This window comes from Epinephelus lanceolatus, chromosome 9 (genome assembly GCF_041903045.1).
Source record: "Epinephelus lanceolatus isolate andai-2023 chromosome 9, ASM4190304v1, whole genome shotgun sequence".
Classification (NCBI taxonomy): domain Eukaryota; kingdom Metazoa; phylum Chordata; class Actinopteri; order Perciformes; family Serranidae; genus Epinephelus; species Epinephelus lanceolatus.
Window position 1 is genome coordinate 5,595,480 of NC_135742.1, and position 23,850 is coordinate 5,619,329.

The 23,850-nt window shown below is 41.4% G+C and overlaps 1 protein-coding gene across 1 annotated transcript in view; it reads right to left on the reverse strand.

Moving 5' to 3' along the window:
- Positions 1-4,508: 4,508 nt before the first annotated feature.
- The window catches only part of antxr2a (ANTXR cell adhesion molecule 2a), a 115,928-nt gene continuing 96,586 nt past the window's right edge, over positions 4,509-23,850 (reverse strand). The window contains exon 17 of the mRNA XM_033620241.2: positions 4,509-4,982. Within this exon, the coding sequence (XP_033476132.2) occupies positions 4,944-4,982 (39 nt within the window). The 3' untranslated portion in view covers positions 4,509-4,943. The remainder of the gene's footprint in view (positions 4,983-23,850) is intronic.

Genomic DNA, 23,850 nt, shown 5'->3' on the forward strand with positions numbered 1-23,850 from the left:
TCTAATGAACCTCCTCAGCTTTTAAATAACTTTTTCCTGATAGCTATCAATTAGCTATCATTATGTCATTCTCTCACAGTGCACCTTATGGCCGGTATACGATTTTGGGCTGTCCCAGACGAAAGATGACCATCGTGGGAGAAACGTGGCGATATCTTTGGTCGTGGCTCTAAAACGGTGGTCTTACGTGACACTGTGAGAAAGCTTCAAGGACGGCCAATGTCAACGTCTTGCGACCAAAGATAACCTGAAATAAAATTCTGACGGTGTCAGAGATTTAGGATGACTATCTCACAGTGTGACAGCTGCTACGACCTACGTCTACTAATCAACCAATAGCAATGTAGCAGGAAATGATGCAATGGTCACCACGACACCGGCTCTAAACTCAAACAAATGATCACTTGCCATGGAGGTAAAACGAACAAAAAGAAGTCTGTGGAACTCCCAGAGAGAGGAAAGTTTGGTGGAGCTGTGGCCGCAGACACTTGTTTATTTGATGTTTCCTCCAGCTGCTATCATGACCGCGAGAAAAAAGATGCTGCATGGAAGGAAATTGCGGAGGAACTGCAACTTCCAGGAGAGCAAGCTAGCAGCTAGCAAACACAATACACACATATACCGACCGCAATAGTGCCCACAAAACTTAAATAAATTAAATTACGCTGATGACGTTGCATATTGACGTATGTCATAACCTGTGATTCAGTAGTACAATCTGCACACATCAAACTTGATGTCGTACGAAAGTTTATTAGATCCACGTCATGTGTCATGCAATAGTCTTATGAGATTGCTAAAATCACACAGTGTATAGAGGGCATTATACATGGAATTATCTCCAACAGACCCTCTGCCTCCATTACAGCTGTTTAAATGCCTTATTTGTCTTGTTTGAATTGAGAGAAAATGCTTTGAACTGTACACCATAACTTTTATTATCCTGTAGTTGTATTTTTTTAGCTATTATACACTGCTATTATTGCTTGTTGTTTTGTAAGATTTCATTTCTGTTCTTTTTGGCATGCATATTGGTTCTTCGTTTGCTTATTGATTGTTTTTACTGTCTCTGCATCATTTAAAATGAAGGTCTTCCTCAAGTGATTTTTCTTTTTTCTTCCTCTTTTTACAGCGTGTATCTTTATATATTTATTTAACCAGAAAAACCTCTTGAGATTAAAAATCTGTTTTTCCAGAGTGTCCTGTCCGCGACAGGCAGCGACATAAGTTACAGACAGACAACACAGGATAATAAATACAGAATAAAAAATATACAGCTCTGAAATAAGCAATATAAAACACAAAGTCAGATTACTACAAAGAAACGCCAAAAAGTATGCTACACATAATAACAAAGAGCAGCTAAGATACAGTGACGCTGGCATATAGAAGACTGTGTACAAAAACCCTGCAACAGTGCTTTGAATGACTTTACATTTGTATTTCTCTTAAGTTTAAATCAAAAGGAGTTTTAATAGAACCTGCTTCTGTTTACAATTGTAATGTACAATAATTATAAAGTAGAATTATGGTACTAAAACTGTGACATGTTTGATCATTGTAACAGTAGTCGCGCTTTCTGTGTGTCCATAGATCCGTCTGTTACTGCTCAGGCACTTTAATCTTCACAGTAACTGCTTTATATGGATGTATTTTAAAACATAATTGTGTCTCTGGACAACACAAGAAAATTTCTTGAGACTTTTAGTGGCAGAGATGCAATCAAAACCTGATTTTGCTCAACAATATTCATGAGAGGAGAGTTCAGCCGACGAAAACGTGGGATCTTTGTGACATCTAGACCTCGAACAAGATGACATTACTTTTCTCTTTCAATTCCAACATGGGGGAGGGGTTACTGCATGTACACACACACACACACACACACACACACACACACATCTCAGCTGGCATCTTGTCACAGCATGCAAACGTGAATAAAGCAGAAGGTGTACGAGCGCATATTTTTACTAAATGCAAGACCTCATTTTTGGGGCGTTGAAGACCTTAGAGGGATTCTGTGTGTGTGTGTGTGTGTGTGTGTGTGTGTGCGGTGCCTCCGGTGACTGACTTCACAGGGGGAGAGGCTGCACACTGTCCACTCCTCTGTCCACACACACTCTGTATAATCACGTTCCCTGTCGGGCCCTATAAATCTGTAAGGGCCCAATTAAAGATCGCCTTTAGCATGTCCACCCCTACCAGCACACACACGTGTTAAAGAGAGACCGAGAGAGAGAGAAAAAAAACAAAAAACACACTTGGCTTTTCAATGAATGTATATTTGACACAACAGACTGCAGTGTAAAACAAGAACAAAATAAAAACAGTGTAAAACTCATTAAAAAAAAAAAGCTTTGCAAATAAGAGGCTTTTCGGTTGCAGCTCACACACATATGTGCAGCTTGTGTGACCTGAACCTGGACGTAAAGGTGCTACATGAGTATAAAAAGAAATATGAAAGACAAAAACTGTACAATTTTAAAGATAACATGATGATAAATTACAATTGTGGCACCTTAAATGAGCTGATAATAATGTACCAAGCAGAGAGAAGTGCATGCAACTCAAATTAAATCCGAAATTTGACAGAAATGTTGACAGAAATAAAACAAAGATAAATCAACAATTGTGATGATTTTTAAATTTCAGTTGTATCTGAAGTGATAAAGTTGGAAAAACTTTGCTGATGTGGATAAATGGTTTAAAAAAAGACATTCCGCTGTAATTTCTGGTGTTTAAATGACATTAAAACAGCCTCATTTTACAAGTGAAGACATACAAAAATACTTTTTTATCAAATGCAGCATTTTAAAAAAAGGCACAGAGAAATTCAGCAATGATCTTTTTTTAAATCTACAACAATAGGTGCTAAGGACGAATACTACGGTGTGTAATGATGTGTGGAGAGGACACAGAGGGGACGTGACGTGTTATTAGCGGGGCGACTCGTGTTGTGACTGCTATGTAAATATCTCATTAGTTCGGGTTAATAACATTCCTGTGCTCTTGGTTGTAACATAAAAAAAGACAAGATCTAAGTGCTAAAATTTCCTCGTCCAGCGACCGTCCAGAAAGAGGCTGATGAGCCTATTAAATGTCAGCCTGCAAAATTATGCAAGAGGCTAAAAGCGTTTAAGTCGGACACAAATACCAGCACACCCCGAGGATTTGATTTGGAATTATTTATGTCCCTCCGATCGGGGACGGAGAGGAAACAAAGGAATAATTAGGCCGGCGTGTTGCGCGCCGCCCGTCCTGCGCGCCCTCGTGCCCACCGAATGTGAGACGCTCACCCATTCCCCCTCAAACTTGATGGTTGTTGAACTTATTTTTAGTGTCATTTGATAAGCTTCCCTGCTTGCACAGAGACATCCCACTGACCCAGCCACTGGTCATTGTCTATACTGCTTCCCGTCAAAGCCGGCGCGCTTTGTCAGGTTTCGACTCGAATATCCATTTTGCATCTGAAGTACGGTATCCGAAGTGACTGGATCATTCGAGCCTTTTTCTTCAGCTGCTGCCCCCTTTCCTCCCCCACAGTGTTTCCGCTCACACTAACATCATTTGGGATTGGCGTCATGACAGCGCGCTTGAGAAATCCACCATATATACAAATATATATACCCTGCTTTTTGGGGTGAGGCAGTTGGGGGTGGAGGGGGGGACATAATTTCTGGAAATGAACAATACTTATCCGTCCATCGCATCCGTTACTTTGGGTTTGCGTTTTGGACGTGGTGCACCGTCACCGTGGCACAGTGTCCTCTTTTTCCTGTGAAGAACGCAGTAATAGGTCATTCAATGTCAAAAGGCATAAAAAAGAGACAGCCAAGTCTTCACAGGCTGCTGCTTGCTGTTGCCTTTAATTATTTTAATTAAACTTTGATATTCTGGTGCTGAGAGAACTAGTGGGTTGTGACGCGGCCGGGAAGCCCTCGGAGGATTGAGACGGTGGGCAGAGGAGTGTCGAGGCAGCTGTATCTATATCTTAAAAGTCTTAACTGATAGGCCTGTTTATGGGCTGTGATGTGCTACGCCTTGCTGAGCAGAGAGCAGACTGCACGGAAAACAGGGGCAAAAAACACCAAGCGCCATGTCAAGGTCTTAAAGGCATCAATCCCTCAAACCTAGCTGGAGATCACCCTGGTCAGGAGGCTGTCCTGCGGTCGAATAACGCTCTATTAATTTTCTTGTCCCGAGCGCATAATGAAAGGAAGGTGTCTTAGGAAAAAAAAAAAAACAACAACGAAAAACTACAGGGCAAAGTCTTGGTGCGTTCCAATACCTTGGGGCATCCTGTCTACAATTTGTCATGCGTGTGCACTTCTCAGTGTTAAAATGACAAGATCAGCCAGTCAAAGGGCAGCCGCCAGGCATCCAGCACTGCTGAAGTTGGAGAGGATTCGTGATGAGACATTGCCAAAAGGCAACGGACTTCTGCACTTGTGAGGCCCACTGGGATTATTCCGACTTCCACGCCAAAGGCAAACAGCCTCTTTCTCCAGTTTTTTTTTCCTTTAGATAGCTTCCGTCTGTGTCCATGAAATTAGGTTTTTCACAGAAGGCACAATATGGTCAGAATATGTTAAGCCTTTGGTGCGCACGAAAAGCTAACCGAGTCTGAGTGCTGAGTTCAGGGGCGCCTTGTGCTTGTTTCTTTATTTTTCCTCTTAATTTATAAAAATATTTGGTAACAGAAAAAGGTAGTAAATAACTTAATGAACAAGAATCAGTATTAACATTTCACCCTGTGTGCTGCAGAGGTTTAAAGAGCAGAAAACCAGGAAGGAAACTTTGTGCACAGAGTAGAGCGGAGTGAACAGATAGTGGTTTCAGCTGCAGGACTAAAGATCTTCCAAACAAAAAACAAAAAACCTGAAATTCTTCTGTTGTCCACAGCGATCAGCACATGTTGGTTTTCACACAGTAGTTCTTCTCTTCTACTGATGCGGCACGCGGCTGAAATTAATACACCGACCCTGAAACACACAGACAGAGAGAGACAGACGATTACAACTTTATAATTAAAAACCACTTTATATTTTATTTGTACACAGTTATTCATATAAAGCAATTAAAACTTAGTTTTTTTTATATTTACTAATATTTCAAATTATTATCTTTAATTATTTACATATAATTTAATTAACATAAAAAGTGCAATCATGATTTGATAATTGACTCTTTGATAAATAGATAAAAATAAATAATTAATAAAATAAATAAAAAATTTAAAAAATCCACAACAGTACGGATTAAGATAAAAGTTAAATATGTATGTATTTATAAATAATATTTAATTTAATATATTTTAACACAAGTGAAACAAACCAAGAAAACAAAGAGAAAGAGGTAATATTCAATAGACACAGCATCATAATAATATTGATTCTAATAATAATAGGAGGTCATTCGGAAATAGCACATATAAAATATACGGAGAGCATGTTTTACTTCAGGATAAATAAAGTTAATTTAAACTCCAATGTTAGAAATTATATTTTAATAAATCAAATGAAGTATCGTCTGATTCTTGGTCCTGTGTCCTCACCACCTTTCTGACAAATACTGACAAATAAAAAAATCATCTCACTTTAGTCTCCCTGTGCATGGTCTCACCCAACATGTGTATTTATGTGTGTGTGTGTTTGGTGTGTGTGTTTGTAGACAGCTGTCTGAGCCTCTCGGTGCAGCAGCATCATCAGCAGCCTGCTCACCAACAGTAGGCCGACTGGCACCAAGAGGGAGCTCTCGCACAGCGAATCCCCAGCAGCCAGCGGGGCCTCCAACCTCACACACACAAACACATACACAAATACACACACACACACACACACACGGCTCTGACTCTCTGCACCTCTTCATCATCTCCCTCCGTCTCTGTCTGCGTGTTTACATGTGCTCACTGTAACCTGCTCACAACATGTGTACGAGTTAGAAATGTTTGGAGGCAGAGAGCGGCATCAGAGCTGAGGACACCGAGGACTGCTCAACAGCAACAGCAGAGGTATTCCTGAAGGATACAGACCCACGTTTACTAGTCATATCTGTCCATGCATGTGACCAGTGCAGTGACAGTGAATGGGGTTTTGTTTGTGTTGCAGCAACATATTTTCCCATAAATAAAGTGTGTTCTTATGTCTGACAGAAGCTCCTTAAAAGTTTAAAATCACAGTGAAAAATGAGATGATCTTCTCTTGTAATTTGGGTGAACTGACCCTTTAATATGCAACAAGAATGTCCTTTGGGTTGAGAGGAAAGCCACACAATCATGGGCAGAAACTCGAAAATAAAAGCCCCCAAATTAGCTTTGAAATGAGGACCTTCTAGCTCAGAGTGTGACCCCTATGAGCCACCATGCAGGGTAAAGGATTCGAGATACGAGGTTACTGTGACAGAGCAACGTTTCTTCTTCCTCTTCGTTTTTTAATTTATATAAGTGTGCAACATGAAAAGAACAAAATTACACAGCACAAGACAAGTGGGGGAATTAAACGAGCAACGTCTCTGCTTGAAAGCCCTGTTTTCTTGGTCATGTAGACTCATAACTGAATGTCCACCTTGTGTTTTGTAAGCGGACATGTCCGTGATACAGACTATGGACAGAGACAGTGTCCCTTTGGAATACTGTGCCAGGATGAAAGAGGATCATGACTCGTTGCAGCCAAAATAAAACAATCCAAAGTCCCACTGAAACTGAAATAAATCAGTCTGAATACGATAATTTTCACAGCTCAAAACATACGAAATCCAATAAGAAAAAAAACAACAATAAATGTGTGCTCGCTTTACAAAGCCTGTCCTCTCACTGTGTCACTGTCCAAACGCACTGGCCAAAACGAGATCAAGCTGCAGCGTCATATCACAAAAACAGGGTCCTTTAACACGCTAAAAATACGACAATCTTGTCTCAAAAATAGGGACGAGGAAGGCGAGCACTGCGATTACTGACCAACTGTGTGTACAGTGAAACAACTGAATCCTGCACATGTAATTGTGTCGTCTGATTTCTGACCTGAACCTGATTTCTCTCTCTGTGTCTCCTCTCACACACTGTGCCTCCTGCTCTCTGGATTTCCACACTGATTAGTTCTCATTGTCCGAGCCTGATCTCCACAGACACGCCGTGTGCTGATAGTACTACTTCGGTTGTCATAGTAATAATGCAGACCCTGTCGCAGTGAGAACATCACCATAAAATAGTTTTGCTTCGCTATCACAGCACCAAGATGCATCCGCTGAAGCCCTAAAAATAATGTGTCCACACACTCCGGATTTCTCATTCTTGTCCTGACAGGTGACTTTAAATATGTTGCTCCATTTATGGCTGGCCCCTCGCAGCCAGCTACACACTTAATAAGTATTTATAGACTGGGTGACTAAGACGTTTTAAGACTTTCTGAGGGATGAGTGTTGGTCATTAGTCACTACTGGAAAAGTATACAGATATTCACAGCTCTTAAACAACAATATTCACCAGTACTGCATGCTTTGGTGCTTAATATGCTTTACAGGATCCTTGTGCGTGACTACGCTCATGTGCAGAGGGAGAATCAGACTGGAGAAGATGATTTGTCATTATTAGTCGACTAAAAATGTCTTTAATCCATCACAGCCCAAGTTGCATTAGCGTTGAGGGACAAAACTACAATTTAAATTCCAAACACTAGCCCTAATTAGTACAGAATCTGATGTTATAAAGACCTGATCTGAATCTGCATGAAAATGTGCACAGATTCGAGCCGCACATCTCTGCACAAAGGCACATCCCTGCACACACAGGCCTCACACAGTCCAGGTGGATGCCCCCATTGAGGTATTATGGACAGAAATGATGAAGGCACTGGCGCCTGAGCTGCAGAGTGAATGCAGAAGTCAGCAGCCAGTTCCTCTGGTGTGGGAGCTCTTACAGTATCTGCACTACAGTCTGGCTCGGGAGCAGAAGTGTGCACGGACCGACTGTGACGAGGGCTTTAGACAAGCTGGAGAATCTTCCATTTCTCATTATTTGGCAGGGCTGGTGGGTGTTTGATGGAGGGGTGGGGGCTTCGCTCCATCTCTGCATGGTAAGCCCCTCGACGTGTACCCTCTGCAACTAATCTCACACAGTCAACAAATAAGGCACATCAGATGCTGTTTTGGCCGCGGCCATCAGAGCGGCTAAGTTCAGTGGATTTTACGGGTTTTACGGCGCGGGGGGCTCGGTGAGGGAAGAAGTGCTCTCTGCGGCGGCAGAATGGCAGGCGAAGCAGGGGGATCTGGTGCGAGGGCGAAGCAGGTGCAGCACAATACGGTCAAACCCATTCCAGCTCCCCTGTTCCCGGATGAGCGGGGCCTGACTTGGCAGGGAGTGCCGCCTTGTAACTGGGCCATGTTGGAGAGATGGAGGCCCACCTGTGCCACCCGGAGCGGCAGAACAATAGTCTGAATATGTCAGCATGGAATGTCAGTGAAATCTCATCAGACGGACGGGAGCGTGACGGCAGATAGACGGGTGGATGAGTCAGGTGGAGAGACGGAGAGGTGAAGAGACGAGGAGGGGGTGAGGCGGGGGGTCAGAGGGAGGCGGCCACTTCCAAATGAAGACTGTGATAAATACGGTTCATTACAGACACTCCACTGGCCTTCTACTGAAACTAATGGAAATATATTGAACCCTGATATCAAACTAAACTGATTATAACAACACTTATTGTTGATGTATCTGAGAGGTCCAACACACAACATAACAGTTTGCAGCAAAGATATGAAAAATCGGTGCTTAAACTAATGTTAATCTTTCTTATTGCTCTGTTATGATCATAATTATATTATTTTTAGTCTGAAAATGTCAGAAATATTATAAATATTGATTGTAAAAAAAAAGATTTAGTGGACTAAAAAATGAGGCGCAAAAAAGCTGCAAAGTGTGACATCGAAAAAGCTCGAACATGCTGTAAAAATATTCTGCAGTTTAATAGTTAAACTTTTAAAACAATCAATAGTTAAATCTCCTGATTGATGCTCTCATTAACTCACTGACTGCACATTGCAACTGTGATGAATAATATTTTCAGTAAAACCATTTTTAAAAGAACTAAAAACACAACAAAGAGCTCCACTGTTGCCAAAAGCGACAAAATTCCTGCACTTTATATTTCAGTCTTCTGTAAAATTGTTGAATCCCATGTCATCAATAATCTCAGCACCTAAAATAATCCTCCAAAGTCCCAACTCTGCATGTCGCCGACTACACCACTATCTGACCGGAGTTTAGCCACCTCCACTGAAGTCTTGTTAGCGGGCCCTCGCTGCGTGTTGACAGGAGCTGCAGAGGTCCACGTTTGCCCAGTCCTCAGACAACATGTTTGTCACTTGGACTGTTGGCTTGTAACTTGAGGCAGAGCTCCAGAAGAGAAGTGGAGAGAGAGTGTGACTGAGTGTGTGTGTGTGTGTGTGCGTGCGTGCGTTTGATTTCCATTCTCATCTCTCGCAGTGTTCGCACCCTGAGCAGCTTGAGTCCCCCAGAGCTGCGACTCTCTGAGGAGCTCAGAGAGACAGACAGTACAGCAGAGACTCAGAGCTCACACCAAACTCTGGGACATTTTATGTCTTCTGATACACAAATACTGTAAATAATAATTATCACGGTCTTTCTGGGAAAGTTTCTGGGACGATACTGACGATCAGAGGAATATTTCTCGTTCTAGTAGCTGAAGATTTGAGTCAAACATGCATGCAGTGTGCACGAGGCTGGGTGGGGTTTTCAGACCTATAGCAAGATGAATTAAACAAATATGGCTCCTTATTTTCATTTCCTTTATTCTGCATAATATTCTGGATAGGTGACGATTTCAAATGCCCCAAAACAGGAGATGCTTAAGGTGTGAGGTCCACTTTCCAATTTCCTGACCTCAGTGTCAGACTTGGGGAAAAGATCACCTGAGTCAACAAAAGCTGGAAGGTTGTGTAAACGTTTCAGAAGACGTCATGCAACCACAGGAAATGCTGGCGAGCTTAATGGTTTTTATAATAACTGTGTACACCACAATCATGTCCAAACTTCGCTGCTCCCGCTGAGTGCACCTGCACAACGACCACATCTGCAAACAATCATTCCAAGAAATGACCCAGAGTAAACAACGTCGCTGTTACTGACATGGATACAGTTGAGAGTATGACGTTTGAAATGTTTCTGACATCCTCAGAGTGCATGAAGCTTTAAATGAGCGGGCACAGCTGAAGGTTGCAACCGGACACGTCCTCCAACGCACCAAAGAAATGGAAAGTCATATTTTTATTTGCAGCTGAATCCAGCCATTGTGTGCAGGTACTGAATCTGCAGCTCCATGATGGATGCTGCCCAAACTGTCACTTCACCTTAAAATCACAACACTCGTAGGTCATTTAGTCATCGAGTAGGATCTGATCCAGAGCACGAGTCAGGCCATGAAGTAACACTCATGTTCCACTGCACATTATTCTCGACTTTTCTTCAACAGTTCAGAAAATAATCTAGAAATCTTCAATAATCTATTAGTCCAACAAATCTACATCTGAAAACTTAAGTTGCCATGTGTTTGTCTTCTCTCAGTTTGAAATAAGTCTCCACAACAAATTTTGGGAGGCAAATGAAAGGAAATAAACACAGCTGATGGCGAGTTAGCTCCCTTCCAAATATTTGTATTGGCTTGTCGTATTAATTGATTGTATAGTTTATCACATTAACAATATCAAAAACAAAACAAAAAAAAAAGACGCAGGAAAGAAGGCATCCATTTAGGTTACAGAACGAATCTCCCATCTGGACTGTAGTGTGAAAACACTTGCAAGCATGAGAGTTGTAATCCAGTTGCAAGATGCTTATTTTGCAGTGATAAGCTACAGGCTTTGAAAGATTTTATTACCAGAACAGAGACTTTTTTCCACATTAGAGCTTTGCAGCCTATACAGTATCTTAGTTAATCTAGGGCTTACTTAATCCAACAGCAACAGGACGACTGCAACACTCGTCACATTATTCCAACACGTGTCTGTTGTTCTGACAAAATGTTAATGAGCTCAACAGCAAGTCCAAACTGCACCATATAGCTGCTGTACTGTGGATGCTCCACTTTTCACTGCATCAACTACAAACAGTGTGTTCTGCTGCTACACGTCCACTGGAAAAGGTTTGGAAAAGGTTCTGATCAGGTTGCAGAAATCACAAGGAACATTCTGGTAATGACAGAGACTCATTGCTCAACATGTAAGGTAAAATTAGGCACATCACTTTTTAACACATTACCTATCTTATGGAGGATTTCCCCAAGGCAAAGCATTGAATTCTTGTCTGTGAAACTACCAGGAACACATAATCTTCATTGTTGATTTTGGGCAGTTTTAAGCTACTAAGGATGTGATGCACCAAGTTGCTCTGAACCTTTAAACTTCAGTTTCAACATGGATCTCTATTTAACTCAAACTAACAGTTGAGATCATTTAACTTCATGGCTGCATTTTGGAGATGGACACAATGAAATGAGCAAGTTCCTGGGGAAGAATAACTTAACATCTGTGTGTCATAGAGGCTGATGGAAAGGTTGGGACATGCCATTAAAGATGGGAGTGTGCTAGTCATAGGCGTGCTTCTACATTCTGGTTTAATTCTTTCTTTGTCTTCCAAAAAAGATCCAAAAGTTCATTAGCTCAATAACAAGACTTTTTTCTGCAGTGGCTAAGGGGCTAAAACCATATTTTTGCACATCGTCCCTCTCTGTCTCCCCATGTATCCATTACATTTGTGAAGTGTTAAAGGTGGACGGTATGACCACAATCTTCTATTCTTGGATGTGTCATTTTATATCACAGTAAAAGATGTCATGCGACAGTAATTGTTCTGTAAATTCAATTAAGAAATAGCTAAATATATCTTTACTGTGCTCATTATTTGAGTATTTTCTTCTTTTATTTAAAACTTCCGTACAAACAATACGAACAACTGTCACATATAAGACAACACTTGGCTTCAAGATGACTGTTAAAATGGAAGCTTTAAGGCTCCAGGATACAACGATTTCAAGTGTTACGGGTTTCTGTATTATAACTTCACTCTCCTCCACGTCTGCCTAAATCATCATACCTTGAGGCAGCTGGATGATCGAGATCATGCAAAGATGAAATGATGCAAGAATCCAGCCCTGATTTGCTACATACCGTGCCTCCAATAGCTCCCGCAGTATAAACAGTATTGCCAAATCTCTCCTGGTGGACCACATCACCAAACCTTATAAAGTATAGTTACAAACATGACCCAAAAATTTGTAATAAAATGGTGTCATGTCATGACATAGTGCCATTTATGGGTTTTTGTCAGTGACTATTTCGACCTGGAGCTCATTCTTCCTGGCAATATGGTAATCATGGTGGTTTTAACTTGAGTTTTAATAATCCAGAGTTTAATTTAAACTGTTGAAATTAATCTGGTTTAATCGTTTAAAAAGAATACAAGGTTCCAATATATTTTCATGGACAAAATTCCTCTATTCTCTACAGAAGCGTATTGCATTCACTTGACAAATTAAAAAAAAAAAAAAAATCAGTTTTACTGAGTAATTTTTTCTGTTTTTTGGAGTAATTTTTTTATTTTTCTGTTTTTCGCAGTAATTTTGTTTCTGTTTTCGTGGAATTTTTTCTGTTTTTCTGAGTATTTTTTTCAGAGTTAAGAGAACAATAGAACAACAGATGCTGTCATTCCTTTCTTGAGAGCTCGATATAATGGAAGCAAACATGACCTGCTTGTTTAGTTTAATTCAGTTTTACTTTGTTTTGGTGTTATCATTAGTTTGTTGACTTTATGCAGGCACCAGTCACTTGCAGGTGCCAGGTGGGAGCTTCTCGCGAGATTTTGAAGTATCTCGTCTCCTCGTTCAGGAAAAAAAATTACCACGATAAACAGAAAAAAATTACCACCAAAAAAAAACAAACAAAAAAAAACCCCAAAAAAAACAAAACAAAAAACAGACAAAAACTACCACGAAAAACAGAAAAATAAATAAATTACTCTGAAAAACAGAAAAAAATTACTCAGAAAAACAGGGCTTTTTTTAATTTGTGAAGTGAATGCTATACACTTCCGTAATTCTCTACTCTATACATTATTTCAGCAAGCAGGCACACATGAAGGAAGAGACAGAACGTGGGGAGAAAACAAGGAAACGTATGTGATGGTAAATAAAATGTTGTCTTACGTCAACGCACACTGAAGCAACGTTACATCCACAGCTACAGAAAATAAACACACTGTTATGTTACATTGTGTAGAAGCTTATCCACAGAGGTAACTGTGACGATTTCACTAAACACAACCAAAGTCCATGACTTTGAAGGCCTGAAAATGTGATTGTGAAATTTCATGACGGTGGGAACCCTGAAATTAGTTTAAAGTGATCACTGATGGTGCAATTCACTGGCCTGGGTCCAGAACTTTGAAATCTGCCCACTCAAACAGTTGACTGATTTGTCTGGTATCGTAAAATGAAACAGTGGTTTCTTGGTTGAGAACCAGATGATCCAATGAGCGCCATGGATGCTGTTGTCAAGCTGTGTGCCAGGAACAACGAGGAATAACGACAATTGCAACGACTATAGACAAAACAGACATTGCTGTCAAGACGCCATGTCTTCTAAATATCGCCTAACATCGTAGTCTGCTTTACTTCACCCCGCTCCACCAAAAAACCCGTATGTCAGCATGGCTACGCATCAGAGTGGACTCAAAATGACATTAGAGTTCGGCAGATATGGTGGTCTTTAGTGACTCGTTAGGGAAAATTGCATCTCCCTCCCCATCGGAAAAAAGTGGGCACAATGTCAGACTGAAGATGGAAACTGGGTCTAATGAGATGACAATTTTATCCGATATCAGGCAAACAATCCACCCTAAGTACAGGGAATCAATAAAAGTGTGAACTGTTCCTTTATCATAGCAACAGCCTCCTCTGCAGTGGAAGCAGCAGACTTTTACAAGTTAAAAAAATGACTCCACACAGTGTCATCATCCCTCTTCGAGTCCCTGCCTGTCGAGCCTCAGCCACCAGACATGTGTTCTGTTTTACTCCGTGTCCTCTGCCACATATTGAACAAATTAAAAGTTCAAGTTGGAGGGAGAAGCACAGCTGCACGGGGACAGAGGAGAGAGCCAGGGTGTGAGCAATCCTCCCTCCACGAGGCTGCTGGCCCTCTTCTCACAGCCCCTCGTCCACACACACACACTGCCCACACAGCGCTGCCATCTGGCCTGCTGGGAAATCAGAGCCACCTGAGACTCGGCCAAATACATGATGCTCGCTGACAACTCGGGCAGTTCTTCTCATTGTAAAGGGATGAATAAAGATTATACAAGCACATAAGGTACATGGGAGGACAACATTTAATAAACAATAAAACACTCATTTTTTATTATGAAGTTTAGCAGACATGTTGGAAGATGCTGGAAAAGAAGCCATGCCTTCAGGATGAAGTTTTTCCTCTCTATACTTAATATCCATGTTATAAATGCCTCCACGCTCATACGTATACACCTGTATCATCACCAAAAACACGTATAAGGATGCCCAAACATTACACCCTTATGTGATCAACCAAAACCAATGGGCATCAATGTGCTGCTCCGACAGCCGCCACTCTTCTGCTTTCAGGCCAGATTTTGGGATCTGGCTGCAGATATTTGCTCCCATTCAGCCATAAGATCATTAGTGAGGTCCAACACAGATGCTGGTTGATAAGGTCTGGCTCACAGTCGCTGTTCCAGCTCATCCCAGAGGTGTTGGATGGGGCGGAGGTCAGAGCTCTGTGCAGACCAGTCAAGTTCTTCCACAACAAACTGGGGAAACTACTTCCTCATGGAGCAGGCTTTGTGCACAGTAACAGTAAAGCACTAAACTTGATCGTGCTTTGCTAGATCAGTGTAATACCCATAGATGTTAGTATTTAATCAGACACAACACTAACCCTCATAATCCAAAACCTGAGCAAACAGCAACACAAATTTACCATCAAACCGTACGATATAAAAATCCAACCCCTGACACCTTATTTACGTCTCATCCCTTTCAAACAGCAACACTGCCTCCAACAGAGAGTCTCAGTGTGAATAAAGTGGTGGCTGATGGGAAATCAGGCTCTGGTGGCTACTTGACTGACCCAGGGAGCAGAGAGGGAGTGAGTGACAGCTTGCAGTAAAAAGTTATGCTAGCAGGCAGCAGCATATGGTCTGCAGACTGTCAGAGCATCGCTGGCTCCCATTTCCTGCAGACAGGAGAATATTTTACTGAGTGGAGAAAAGAGGAGCTGATGGTGAAGAAAAAGGTCGAGTTCTTTGGTCCGAACCGTCGCGCGGGTGTTAGCGCCTCTGCAGTTTGTTGTTTTGCTGAGGTTTCAACGGCCATTTGGAAACAATGTTGATCAGACTTGAGCAACGTTAGCTTCATGGTGCAGCACTCTGTTTGGTAATGTCTCCTCTTGTTTGTTCATATCAGTCTGAATTTTAGGAAGACTGTGTGCTAGTTGAAACAGATTAAAGTACTTCTTGACTTCAGGTTTTCAGGGATAGAGAACTACAGGATATAAAGGGTAAACGATATCTGATCTCTCTCCTTACCTCTACACATTCCTGTATCTTGAGGTCATGTGCTTGAGCTAGACTCAGACTAAAGATTTTTGACTATCTCTAATCCACCCCTCCTGGAAAAGAAATCCAGTCCATGGTCAGTACCGATGTTCGGCTCAGATTATCTGGTGGTGTGACACCATTAGAGATCTAGTCTTAAACCTCTTGAACTGCTCGCAGACTCACCATGCTGCCCTGATAATTACAAACACATTTCATATTTAGGAGTTGAAGTCTGCAGCTGATGGTTTTGCCAAGTAACGATAAACATTTTAGCCCTTCAAAGTCAAGCGGGTAAGATTTAGGGGGATTTTAGTGGCATCTCGTAGTGAGGATTGCGACCAGCTGAAACTTCTCCTGGTTAGAATTCCTTCAGTGGTTCAGCAGGTTTTTATTGGGAGCTGAATTATGTGCAGAGGTCTCCTCCTCTACAAAGCAAACAGTCATTTAAACTGGTTAAAACACTGAATAAAGCAGTTTCACGTAAAAGGAATCAGTGTTTTTCTGATGATGCTCATCACAGAGGGGCTGCTAACTATGGTGGCTGAAGCGAAAACGCAAATGGTCCTATCTAGAGCCAGTGTTTGGTTTGTTTGTTCTGGGCTACTGGTGGTGCAACATGGGGGAACTCCATAGACGAGAACGTGCTCTCAATGTAGACGTAAATGGCTCATTCTATGGGAACAAAAACACAATAATTCTTATTTTAAGGTGATTATACACTAAAGAAAACATACTTATTATATTACATTCCATGTCTGCCAATATATCCCCCCCAGATCTACTGTGCACACTGGACCTTTAAGGCTAACGTTAGCTACCATACTACTGTTAATAGACATTTAAACTGACAGTTAAAGTCATACCTCCAGAATAGACAACCCATGCTGCATGATGCACCATGATTTTCAAATCTCGTCCTTGGCATTGTGCAACAAAAGCCCGTTGCAAGAAAAAGGAATGAGTCTGTGAAAGGGTTATTCATATGGCCACGTCACAATAGCAGCGTGTTATTGGTGACAGCGAGTTGTTCGCTGTTGCAGAATGTGAGTTAATAAAGATCAGTTTGCTTGGTTTCAGAGCAGAGCAGATTAAATCTGCTGATGCATGACGACCTGGTGCTTTGCAGGTTTTATTGTTTCCTATTTCCTGTTTCCTGTTGTAGCATCTGTCAACCTGCACCTTTCTGCTCATGCACCCCGTCACTGTGCACAACACTGCCAGCTGAATGTCTAAAATGACACAGCTCTTGACTCTGTATCAGCTGTCTGCTGTTGCAGGGATAAGTGGTATCTCTTGAAGCTTGAACATGGACGCTGCAGTACTGTAGGTGCAGCTGTTTCCTGCCGGGGCCTCATGCTTGCTTCCACTCCCCCCCACCCTCTCTGTGCTTTTTTTTTTTTTTTCTCAGAGTAAGTGCACATCATTGGCAGCTAAAAGCTCTGGGCACCGTCCCTCTGGTTGTTCCAGAGAAATGCCAATCGTTTTGGCGTCGACGGGGCCCTCACAGACGGCGCAGGAAGGCACAGATGGCACTAATGGACGAGCAGAATCCAACCGAGGGACCGGGACAGAGCCACACCGGAGCGGCGTCCAAATAACTGTAGTGTGAATGTACTGTATGGCCAACGCGCCGCTCTGCTCTAGCGGGGACGATGCCACGGCAATGCGGCATAAAGAATTTAAAATGATAAAATAATCATAAGAGAGGGAGATCGTGGGAGGATCTGCGTGGAGCCGTGCCAGGAGGATCAGACAGAGGAGAGATTGTTCTTGGGCTGATACGTGCTGAAGTGAGTTAGACAGACCTTGTCCAAGTCAACCCACTCCAGCCAGACAACTGGGTTTACAGCTAATGGACTGACTGAGACACTGTCTGTCAAGGAAGAGCCAGTTTATAGACTGCACCTTCTCCTGGTACAATGGTACTTTTGTACAACGTGTAAGCCAGCTGATAGCCTGTTTTACGACCCGTGAGGCGACAGACTTACATTTAGACTTCTTTTGTCGCCCAAATCTTTTCCTCCATTTCCCATGTGATGCCCACATGCTGCAGATTTTAACATTTGTTGTGCAAAGCATTCACAAAAACATCCCTGTGTCTCTTTTTTAAGCTAGTAGTGCTAAGCAGATGCTTGTAGGAAGAACTAGTCACAGCTTTCAGTGGTGCTAAGAGGCCCTTGAAAACCAGTTTGGAGCTCAGTGTTCTTTTGATAAAAGTTTAAATACTTCTGAGGGGTCGCGATACCTTAAGTTTGAGCCAATTTTAGCCTTCTGTGTGGTTTCTAAAAATGTGAGCGGCTTTCAGAGCTGAGAGGAAAAGTAGATAGGTGGGCAGATTGGGAAAATTGTAGCGTGACATTTTAAAACTCTGCAGAACAGCACAATATAGATAAAAGTTTCTCAGGTGCTAGTTGGCAGCAGAAAATACTGTAGAAAGCCTGCAATCCGAAAAGATGACACGAGTAAGATACGCAGTTGTCGCACACTTTGGGTAAAAACATGCAAACTGCAGCAGCACCCTGACTCCACCAAAAAAAGGAAAGAGTCGTGCAGTGGACACACAGCTGTTCAGTGTCCCAAAAGCTCAGATCTGCCGTACAACACGCTCACACAACATGTGCAAGCCTTCTGAACAAGGACTCCAAACACAAACCAAAAATAAAGAGGGGGCCATTTGTTAATTTTTTCCTCTGGGTGCCACAGCGTATCAGCGTCCACTGAGAGCCACTGGGCTCATCTGTACTTTTAAATTACGTGTCATCGCCACAACTGTCCTCCCAGAGAGGCCAGGAGAGACGCCACAAACACTCAGAACTGCACTTAAAACATAAGCTCACATCATGTCTCCAGGCCATGAGCCCATCAGCCAAACAGCTCCTGTATTTGGTTAAATAAAGTATGTGTAATATTTGCCTGCTAATACTCCGCCATAAAACTGTTTTATGCTACATGGAATGAGCCCCCGCTGCTGCTGAAACCTCAGGGTTTTTAGATGCATGCAGCTCCACTGATGATGAAATACGTATTAACAGCAGCCATGATTTCAGTGTCACACAGACACACCGCAAAATGTTTCCCCTTTAGCGAGATCAACTTGCTTTGCCCAGAGGCCACGTCTGCAGAATGACACAAGGCCGGGGGCCAGCTAACAAACAAACATAAATAATATTTATTAGATAAAGTGAATAAACAAGGCAAAACCAGCTGCAGCAGTTTCACACAGGTCAGGCGTGTGCAGGGGCGTTTCTAGGATTTAAGGGCATTCAGGGCTCAGCCTGGACCTCTGTCAGGTATCCGGGGACACAGAGTACACACTCCTTACACCTCCTTACCTCCACTCCACACCTTATTTACATGTATTGCAAAACAAAATTTTCCAGAGTGAATCAATTCTTTTTTATTGTGAATTAGAAAATGGTCAGCAGGCCACCTGGCACGCGATCATAGGCCAGTTTTGGCCGGCGAACCATAAGTTGAGTATCACTGCCCTATAGCAAATTAGTTTCATTCCTGCTGACCAGGGACGCAGAGGATGGATGTGTCTACATTCTCAACATCTTTTAAAACTATCGCATGCTTAAAATTGCTATCTGTACATTATGAACAATGATCTGCGTGGATCAGATGTTGCCGTCCAAGAATTTCTCAGAAAAATCTTAACATCAAGTCACATAAAGGCCTCACCCTACTGGAAACAATGTGTTGATGGTCGTTATTACAGTAAATTCTAAGAGTAATTTGTCTTTTCTCGCTGCTGCAGAAGATAGTAGATTTCAGTACTGTATTTTTGGGCATGCTTATTGTGCATCTGTTGTGAACTGTCAATATAGCAGGAGCTTTTTTATTGTCCTTGAGTAAAAAGATCATGTTAGAGTGGGTAACACTTCCCCTGGTAAAAGAAATGCATATATGTAAATATGTGATATAAGCAAGTACGTACAGAGTCATTGGTGCCTTTTTGTTAAAATGCTAAGTGATGAGTTCAGGGACAGAATCAGTGTGTTTGACGGTTATTACTTTGTTTGGAGACTATAGCTGCAATAATTAATCAATAGTTGTCAACTATTAAACTAATCACCAACTACTTTGGTAACTGATTCATCAGTTTAGTCATTTTTTAAGAAAACAATAAAATAAAATAAAAAATCTCTGATTTCAGCTTCTTAAATGTGAAAATTTTCTGACCAAAAACAAGTCGATATATCAGTGTTGGTATTTTTATTTATTGATTTATTTATTTTTATGAAAACAGAGTCAAAATCCTGAACATTTTCTGGTTTCTTTACTTCTCTATGACAGTAAACTGAATATCTTTGGGCTGTGCACAAAGGTAGACATTTGAGAATGTTATCTTGGGCTTTGGGAAACACTGATCCGCATTTTTTTTTTTTTTTGTTTGTTTACTATTTTATAGATCAAAAAATTACTCGCATAATTGGTTTGGGTAACTTCTTTTTTTGTTTTGCGAAAATCTGATTCTAATTCTCTGATTTCAGCTCCTTAAATGTTATTTTATTTTATCTTCTGGTTTCTTTACTCCTATGTGACAGTAAACTGAATATATTTGAGTTGTCAACAAAACATTTTAGGACGTCATCTTGGGCTTTGGAAAACACTGACATTTTTACAATTTTGTGACATTTTTTAGACCAGACAACTATTAGATTCATCAAGAATGAAAACAATGTTTGTTGCAGCCCTACTGGAGACTTGACAATAAATTTCAGGTTTCCAGTCTCATTTCTGATGTGACAAAACATTTAATATATCATTTGAATTTTTCAGTAAACTGAGCCGTGTCTAACTGTCTCATTTGTAACTGTTGTACACAGTTTTTATCACAGGACCTTTACTAGCAGCAGCGCGTACTGTCTGCATCTTCACTCAGACAGCCTTTAAATATTAATCATTCAAAAAACAAACTGTTTCTTCCCAAAAATAAATATGCTGAAAATCCATTTGGTCTAAACTTTGTTGCCTTAAATTCATCTGTCAATATTTCAAAAGCACAGATGATTCAATCTTCAAAAACCTATTAGTAAACAAAGGTTTTAAGATGACTCATTAGCAGCAATGTGCTTTACTTTGATGCCAGTCGTGTTTTTTGTCAGAGTGAGCAGATATATATTTTCAAGTGCTGAAGATCTCCTTTTGGAATGGAGCTCTTTGATTGGCCTCGCTTTTTGGAGAGTGTCCCTCCAGTGTGTGTAAATGTGCGAGTGGGTGTGTGTCGCTGCTCCTGTTCGCTGCGTGGTTCCCCCTCTTCCCCCTCCACCAGCGGCATGCTGGACGGGGTCACATGTGATCTGCTCTTAGCGGAGATGCAGGCCATGCGACAGGGAGGGCCAGTAATTGGAGTGAGCTGTCAAGACGGGGCGGTGTGTTTTGTGTGTGTGTTGTGCACGTGCCAGGGAGGCTCCCCTCCTACAGGGTGGCACATATTAAAGTCCCTGATGAGACTAATGCAGGAGGAAATGGGTTTGGCGATGCGCCCGGTCGAGAGGTGAAAGGGAAGGCTGGTCTGGGTCGACCCTGACCTGAAATGAATCTGGAGCAAGCGCGAGAAAAAAAAAAAAAGAGGATGGTGATTTGTGTGTGTCTCTTTCATGTGTGTAAATAGTTTTTAATTGTTCCACTGGATTTGATTTGCAATGAATATTCATATCTTTTTTTTGTACAAGTGATTCCTTAAAAAAACAAAAACGATTTTCTGTTTCCCAAATCTAAAAAAGCAACATCTCATATTTGTATCATTACTGAATCATTGATCCTTCAGACGCAATTAGCGGGAGAGAGATCACAACCCTCGCTTCTCTTTTAAGAGTTAATCAACAAATTAAAGATGCAGATTTGCAGCTAATGACGCGCCGACGTGCACTGCCAAAAACATGCAACGCTTTCCTGCAGTTGACATGATTAACTACAATTACAGAAAAGGTAAAACAAAAGAATTAATGGGAAATTGTGTCTAATCAAAGGCACAAAGGAGATAATTGCGTTGCGGGTTGATGAATTAGTTATTATTAGTTTCTCTGACAATTGTGGTTTATTTCATCTTTGCCAGGACATGAACATCTGTAGCTGCCTTATTAGTGTTCGGCTCTGACAGACAGGAAAGTTACTTCTGAAACACATCAAGTCGTTTTTAAATTATTTCATCAATTAGTCTGAATCATTTGGGTTATTTAAGGTTTTCTTCTCGGTTATTTTGTCTTGTGATAATTATGATAACTCCTGTTTATTCTTGTTCTGCAATAAACTGATGTTTTTTTCCAGGTTTAAACCCAGAATGTGAGATTTGCAAATATGTGCATGTGAAATAAGCCGTTAACATCCACTAAGTTTTACTCACATTTTGATATCAGTGTGAAAAATCTTAAAATTTACATTACTTGACCGATCCATCAGAAAAAAAATAAATTAAAAGTTAATAAAGCACAAGTTTCAAGTAAAAGACACAATTTTAATGCCTTAGCTTTACACATTTGATTTTTTTTAAGCATTTTGAATATTAACTCGTGCTGTATATTTCAAAGCTGTTCTGCTTATTTAGCAGAGCTCAAAGCTGATTTACACTAAAGGTTCTGTGTTCATAACTCACAGCCCAAATCTGTCTTCATGTTCAAAGTTAAATCTGATTTTACAGCAAAAACTCCAGCTTTAAATCTCAACAGGAAAAAAGTTGTTATTTACGAGGCAGTAAACTACGCGGGTGGAAACATGAGCGAGCGGCGGCGGCCTGCTACGCCGGGTGGAAAGGCTCGGTGATAAAGCATCTTGTTAGCTCTACTGAGGAAAATATGCTTATCAAGCCGCATGTTAATACAAGCAGTAAATAACGTGATCATCGGCCAGCGATGCTGGAAATATAACAGCGTGAAGGAGCCTGAAGCCACGCTGACAACAGGGAGGTGTTGTGTGTGTGTGTGTGTGTGGGTGTGTGTGTGTGTGTGTTTTTTTTTTAAACATGGGCTACAAACTGTGAGAACTGGGTTAATGTGACCTGAGCAGTGAAGACATGAGCAGCAACACACACTGGGTGGACCGACAACAGGCAGTTTACCAAACACACACATACAGAGCTCACACACCTTCAGACAACTGAGTAAAGGCAGCACAAGTCATTAAATATCAATGTAACGTGATAAATCAATGCACAAGACAAACTATAAACTGATGAGATCACAGTTTTTATGTCTGCTGCTGCACTAAACTAATGGAAATTTGCAAAACTGAATTATCTTCATATCATCTGTGTACATGATCAAAGCGTATACATGTCTGTTGGGTGTCTTCTCTTTTACATGTTTCCTTTACTGATTAAATGTTCTTTATGCCTCAAGACTGCATCCTAGCATACCTCTCTCCATGTTTGCACATTTCATGAGACAGAATAAGCCTGGAGGACGACATGAGCACAACATTTTTAAGGCAAGGTACCCCAGGTTTTTATAATGCACCAGTCAATATTGAGATTTTGGGCCAATGTGCTTCCATAACATAAAATTTCAATGATTATTCTACGATTCTCACAGGTCTCAGCGGGACATTCAATGTGACGTGGCATTTAGTAATACACTAAACAAACTAATGGCGCTAACGATGGATCGGAAATGTGCAACAACATTTCATGCCGACACTAGATAACAAACAAAAGCCAGAAAGTGTTTCGTATTAATTATTTGTGAGCTGTAAATTCACATCATCCAAGCAGAGGAGAGACGATAACGCTGTCTCGGAGTCTTACAGTGTAAACTTTCTCCTACTTTGTGCTGCTGCATCACGTCCACCGCTGTTTGCACCAAAGAGTAGCATGAAAGTCAACAATGCTCACTCCGCAGGAAGATCTGAGGACGTTTTGGTCAATGACTCAATTTGGAGCAATGTCAGTCAACTGAGGGGTCTCCAACTAATCAATTTAATCTCTGACTTTCAACGGGCTCCCCTGAAACATTTCACCCTTTAGGGTGGGGCTAGGGTAGGGCTGCAACTGTTACAGTCGCCCCAGCATGTGGAGACAGATGCATTGCGACTCTAATGTTGCCTGTAAAAATTAGAACACAGATTCAAGTTACCCACAGAAAAACTCTAACCCTGAAACCCTAAAAAGGTTTCATGCCTTGTCTACTTTTGTGTCGCAATCGGCTGCAGACTGACTTGGCAGAGATGGCTGCCATCTAGTTTTTCCTCAGAACAATATCGAGCTCTTCAGCTGC